This window comes from Oratosquilla oratoria, chromosome 38 (genome assembly GCF_046742065.1).
Source record: "Oratosquilla oratoria isolate Oo_2021 chromosome 38, ASM4674206v1, whole genome shotgun sequence".
In the NCBI taxonomy this organism is placed as follows: Eukaryota; Metazoa; Arthropoda; class Malacostraca; order Stomatopoda; family Squillidae; genus Oratosquilla; species Oratosquilla oratoria.
In genome coordinates, this window is record NC_134814.1 from 31,516,387 (window position 1) to 31,523,130 (window position 6,744).

The window sequence follows — 6,744 nt, forward strand, 5'->3', positions numbered from 1 at the left end:
TGTAGTAGGGAAGGCGTATGGGAGGATCTTAATTGAGAGGATTAGGAGAGGAACAGAAGGAGTAATTGGTGAGGAACAGTGTGGATTTAGGACGGGTAGAGGTTGTGTAGATCAGATCTTTGTGGTAAGACAGATATGTGAGAAAGCTATAGGAAAGGGGAAGGATGTTTTTTGGGCTTTTATGGATCTGGAAAAGGCTTATGATAGGGTAGACAGAAAGGCACTGTGGGAGGTTATGCAGATTTATGGGATAGGAGGAAAGCTTTTGGGAGCTGTCAAGAGTTTTTATGAGAGTAGTAGAGCATGTGTTAGGATTAGAAATGGAGAGAGTGAGTGGTTTGAAGTAAAGGTGGGACTTCGTCAAGGATGCGTTATGTCGCCCTGGCTGTTTCAACTTATACATGGATGGGGTGGTGCGAGAGGTGAATGCTAGGGTAGTGAGTCAGGGATTGGAGATGGTTAAAGAAAATGGAGAAAAGTGGGAGGTGAGCCAGCTGTTGTTTGCGGACGACACTGCGCTTGTGGCAGGGTCAGAGGAGGGATTGAGGTAGCTGGTGGCAGAGTTTGGGAGAGTATGTGATAGAAGAAAGCTAAAGATAAATGTGGGTAAAAGTAAGGTGATGAGATGTACAAGGGGTGAAAGTGGCAGTAGACTGGAAGTGAACATTAAGGGAGAGCGACTGGAGGAAGTGGATAGTTTTAGATACTTGGGTGCAAGTGTAGCAGGAAAAGGTGGAGTGAAGGTGGAGGTAGAATGTAGATTGAGAGAAGCGAATAAATGCCTTGGTGGTTTAAAGAGTGTAATGAGGAATAGACATTTGGGAATGGATGCGAAGAGGAGACTGTATGAAGGAGTGATTGTGCCAACAGCACTGTATGGGGCAGAAACGTGGAACATAAGAGAAGAAGAGAGAAAGAATTTGAATGTGTTTGAGATGAGGTGTCTGAGAAGTATGATGGGGGTTACTAGGCTAGATAGAGTGAGAAATGAGGAGGTGAGGAGGAGAACAGGGGTGAAAAAGGATTTGGGAGATAGGGTTGATGAAAGAATATTAGGATGGTTTGGACACATTGAAAGAATGAGTGAAGAAAGACTAGTAAAAGAGGTATGGAAGGCAGATGTGGAGGGAGTGAACATGAGGGGACGTCCTAGGATGAGGTGGATGGATGGGGTGAAGGGGGCTTTGGGGAAGAGGGGAATGTCTGTTGAGGAAGGAAGGGAGAGGACGGAAGACAGAGGTGAGTGGAGAATGGTTGTATATGGATGATGTTGTGACTGCATGAGGAGGAATGGGCGGGGGGGTGGGGGGGTGTAGTATGTGTGAGTAAATTTTGACGCAGCCCAAAGGGATTTCTCCTCGTCCTCGCCTTATATGCAAAGGGGGACGGAGAGGGGGGGTCGCCGATTAAATGAAGCGGCCTTGCTGTGGATGTACTGTGTCTTGCGACACTGCTTCGGACCCAGGGCGGTGGGCAGGGTGCAGGGATGACCCGTCATCCAGGAGGTGCTCAGATGAGAGGAAGGGTGGGAGGGGTGTGGAGTGTATTTAGGGATGAAATGGGTGGGAGTGTTTTTATGCCTTTCCCTTTTTGGCTACCTCCCTTGGAAGAAGGAAAAAGCCTTGGTATATGTGTGTATGTAGTAGAGCTTGTGTCAGGATTAGAAATGGAGAGAGTGAGTGGTTTGAGGTAAAGGTGGGACTTCGTCAGGGATGCGTTATGTCACCCTGGCTGTTCAACTTATACATGGATGGGGTAGTGCGAGAGGTAAATGCAAGGGTAGTGGGTCAGGGATTGGAGATGGTTAAAGAAAAGGGAGAAAAGTGGGAGGTGAGCCAGCTGTTGTTTGCGGACGACACTACGCTTGTGGCAGGATCGGAGGAGGGATTGAGGAAGTTGATGACAGAGTTTGGGAGAGTATGTGATAGAAGACAGCTGAAGATGAATGTGGGTAAAAGTAAGGTGATGAGATGTACAAGGGGTGAAAATGGCAGTAGACTGGAAGTGAGCATTAAGGGAGAGCAACTGGAGGAAGTGGATAGTTTTAGATACTTGGGTGCAAATGTGGCAGGAAAAGATGGAGTGAAGGTGGAGGTAGAATGTAGATTGAGAGAAGCGAGTAAATGCCTTGGTGGATTAAAAAGTGTAATGAGGAATAGAAATTTGGGAATGGATGCTAAGAGGAGACTGTATGAAGGAGTGATTGTGCCAACAGCACTGTATGGAGCAGAAACATGGAACATAAGAGAAGAAGAGAGAAGGAGTTTGAATGTGTTTGAGATGAGGCGTCTGAGAAGTATGATGGGGGTTACTAGGCTAGATAGAGTGAGAAATGAGGAGGTGAGGAGGAGAACAGGGTTGGAAAGGGAGTTGGGAGATAGGGTTGATGAAAGAGTATTAGGATGGTTTGGACACATGGAAAGAATGAGTGAAGAAAGACTAGTAAAGGAGGTATGGAAGGCAGATGTGGAGGGAGTGAACATGAGGGGACGTCCTAGGATGAGGTGGATGGATGGGGTGAAGGGGGCTTTGGGGAAGAGGGGAATGTCGGTTGAGGAAGGACGGGAGAGGACAGAAGACAGGGGTGAATGGAGAAGGGTTGTATATGGAAGATGTTGTGATGCATGAAGTAGTATGGACGGGGGGGATGGGGGGTGAGGTAGTGTGTGTGAGCAAATTTTTTAGGCAGCTCGAAGGGATTTCTCCCCGTCCTCTCCTTTATATGGGGGGACGGAGAGGGGGGGGTCGCCGATTTAATGAAGCGGCCTTGCTGTGGATGTGCTGTGTCTTGTGACACTGCTTCTGACCCAGGGCAGTGGACAGGGTGGAGGGATGACCCGTCATCTAGGAGGTGCTAATATGGGAGGGAGGGTGGAGGGGTGCGGAGTGTTTTCAGGGATGGAATGGGTGGGAATGATTTTATGCCTTTTCCTTTTTGGCTACCTCCCCAGTAAGGGGGAAAAAGGCTTGGTATATGTATATATATATGTACATATATGTATATATATATATACATATAATATATATATATATATATATATATATATATATATATATATATATATATGCATAAAGACCACTAAAAATAACACGTGATCCACAAATTTTGCTGGTAACCACTAAGGAAATCGGAAGAAAACAGTAATTCCCTAGCGCTTAACGTATAATTCACATCTTCAGGGGAATACAGAAAAAGTTGTGTTACAAAAAGGTTTAAAAATAACAAGATTATACACTAGGAAAGGAACATGCATAGTACGAGATGTCACAAGATTAAACACTAGGAAAGGAACTGGCATAGTACAAGATGACACGAGATTTTACACTAGGAAAGGAACTGGCAAAACACAAAAAGTCACATGTGAAAAAAGAATAAGTCATAGTACACAAGGTCATCAATGAAAAAGAAATCTAGAGAACAGCGCAATTCACCAAATTAGTTTTGGTGACATACAACCTGATTATAAATTTTGTTAATGATGAATTTATCTAACTTATAAATGCCATTACTGATATTAAGAGTAGAACCTTCAGAATTTTTTTATAATAGTACTTTCTATTATGTTTCTATTGACAAATGAATTACAAGAAATAATAATGGAAGCATTAGTCCAATTAATACAATGATTGAAGTTTTTCATCTGAACAAATAGAGCATTGGATTCTTGTGCTAATTTAACGCTATATTTATGTTGTTTAATTCTAGTAGTATTTACCAACTACGCTATCAAGAGAGGTATAAGTTGAGCGCAACTTTTCTTATATATTTGTATGCTCGAGATACATACACATACATGAAATTTTGCATTCAACCCATCTCCACTAGGATAGTACAATTGGAAGTATACCCTTGTTTCTGCGCCATAAAGAAGGGTGATCACGCTCGAAAGCTACACTAATACTGGAGATATTGTGCTGTACTTCAGCGTCAATGTTCGCCGTTTATGACAGGAAGTTGCCAAGGTAAGAGAAATCCACGTTCTCTAGAAGTACACCGTTTGCAGCGATGGAGGGTGGTGAAGGAGTAGTATTAGGTGGAGGCTGGTAGAGTAATTTGGTCTTGCTCGCATTCAGCTTCAGACCGAGTCTATTTTAGGCCTTAGTGAAGGCATCTACTATAACCTGGAGATCTTATTCGGTACAGGAGTTGACAGATGTGTCGTCTGCATACTGTAGTTCTACAACGGAGGTGGTGGTGGTTTTCGTTACTGCTTTCAGGCGGTCAATGTTGAATAGTTTGCCATTGGTACGGTACGTCAGTTGCACATCTAAAGGTAAGTCGTCCTCAATAATGCGGAGGATAGCAGCCAGAAAAAGAGAGAAGAGAGGGGGTGCAATGACATATCCCTGCTTCACTCGAGTACGGACTTCTATAGGGTCCGTCATATCACCATTGCAAAGGATGGTGGCCTACATATTATTGTGGAAATAGTCTCACTATGTTAATGTATTTGTCAGGGCATCCAAAACGGGACAGAATCTTCCAGAGAGCGCTGCAATTGACGGAATCGAAAGCCTTTGTTAGATCGAAAAAAGTCATGTAGAGTGGCTGATATGGTTCACGAGCCTTCTCTTTTAGCTGCCGGGCTGTGAAGATTATGTCGACAGTGCCTCTACTTGATCTGAAGCCACATTGTGACTCAGGTAGAACTGCTTCAACAATAAGAATAAGGCGGTTCAGTAAGATCCTGGTAAAAAAAAAATCACCAATAACAGCGAGAAGTGAGATGCCGCGGTAATTACCGGAATCTGATCGATCGCCTTTCTTAAGGATAGTGACGGTAGTGGCATCTCTCCATTCATTGGGTAGTTGTTCTTCCGTCCAGATGGTGGTGAATAATTGGAGAATTCGATTTGCCATTGAGATACCACCACATTTATATGTTTCAGCTGGGATGCCGTTAGGACCGGCAGATTTTTGGTCGTGGTGGATGGGGTGCTGTGGAGTCTCGTCGAAGATGGTTTCATCCACTGGGCTGTCGTTGTTTAAGAGCTCACTGAAGTGCTCCTCCCAGCGCGTCTTAATTTTGTTTTCGTCCTTGAGTAGTGTGGAGCTGTGTTTTGTACGAAGTGGCATAGGACCTACGGATGAAGGGCCATACATTGAATTCGCAGTTTTAAAGAACTCGTGGGTGTTGTGGGTGTCGGCAAGAGACTGGAGTTCCTTGGCCCTGCATGTAAACCAATTGTTCTTCATAGATCTGGTTATTGATTGGACGGCAGATTTAGCTTCCTTGAGCTGAAGCTTTTTGTGGGTCGAGTTGTTTTCCATCTTCCACTTTTTCATAGCTAGACGTTTCCTCCCAAGAAGTGCGGTAATCTCTTGGTCGTTCTCATCAAACCCATCTTGGTTTTTCCTTGTTAAATAGCCCAGCGTAGCTTCGGAGATATTTAAGATGTTGATTTTCATGTTTATCCCAGGATTCGTATATGTTGTTGGACGTGTTCGGGGATGATAGTTTCTCTTCGAGATTGTGTTGGAATTCCTCAGCAACTTTTTCGCTGTTCAAGAGAGACAAATTCAGCGGTGTTGTTTGCTGCACGGTGTATGCCATGGTGGAGGCTTGAATGATATTATTGAGTAAATGAGCCGATGGGCAGTCCAGCAATTATCAGCATCGATCATCGAGCGAGTAATGCGGACATCCGCGATATCACGAGCACAGACGATGTCTTAATCCAAAAGGTGCCAGTGACCAGAACAAGGGTGACGCCAAGTAGTTTGGAATCGTGTTTTTTGCCTGAAGATGGTGTTTGTGATCACGAGGTTATGATCCGCACAGGTCGTGAGGAGAAGGTAAACATTGGCGTTAGTGTTGCCCACTCCATGTCTACCAATGACACCATTCCTGAGATTGTACTCCCTGTCAACTCTGGCGTTGAAGTCACCAAGAAGAACCATCTTATCCCCCTTTTTAATGTTACGAGTGGTTTCATTGAGACAAGAATAGAAGGTCTCTTTAACGACATCCTCGGCGTCCAGAGTAGGAGCTTAGGCACTGAGTACAGTAATGCGTTGGTTGTTGGCCAATTTTAGGCGAAGTTGCATCAACCGTTCGTTGATGCCCACTGGATACTCACTCAGTGGGTTGATGATGTGGTTCTTTAAAGCAAAACCGACGCCATATATGCATGGTTTTAGTGGTTGGTTTACCCTTCCAGTAGAAGGCGTATCCACCACCAGTCTCTCTCAGCTGCAACTCATTAGCTAGATGGGTCTCACTTAGGGTAGCTATATCAATACTTTGTTTACTGAGCTCACAGGCAACGATTACTGTCCGTCGCTTAGGTCTGTCAGAGTTTGGGTTGTCGTTAAGGGTCCTGACATTCCAGGAACGGAACCGAATTTCAGGTTGAATTCTTTTTGTTTTCGACCGGTTGGCCTAGACAGGATGGTTGAGGCGGACTGTGTTCAGGCACCTTTTCTAGCCCCTTCCCAGTGCAGGGTGAGCAGAGTGGATCCTAAAAAGGACTACTCAATCACAATCACAGCTGCCGAGAGGCACCTCCACCTCGTCTAGGTGCACAGACGACCATCTTGTGTTTGCCGCCTTCCGGCCAGGTCACGGTTAGAAACTTCAAGTTGCATAGACCTGCTTCCGTCGCCTTGAAACTGATCGCCGGAGGACTTGCAAAATAAGAAAATGAGCTTGAGATGTAGGTGAGATGGACATGGGGAGAGAGATGTATGGTCTGTGAGAGTGTCTGTGTGTGAGAAGATTTAATGTGCGAAGACAGCTGCAT

General features: G+C 44.8%; 1 protein-coding gene across 1 annotated transcript; it reads right to left on the minus strand.

The window, feature by feature from the left end:
• Positions 1-4,417: 4,417 nt before the first annotated feature.
• LOC143019853 (uncharacterized) lies at positions 4,418-5,410 on the minus strand. Its single transcript, XM_076175834.1, has one exon. It carries the CDS (start codon positions 5,408-5,410, stop codon positions 4,418-4,420), a length of 993 nt encoding a protein of 330 aa, XP_076031949.1.
• Between the last annotated feature and the right edge of the window lie 1,334 nt (positions 5,411-6,744).

Coding starts and splice junctions, on each gene's coding strand:
- LOC143019853 (XM_076175834.1), bottom strand. CDS start 5,410: ATGAAAATCAACATCTTAAATATCTCCGAAGCTACGCTGGGCTATTTA.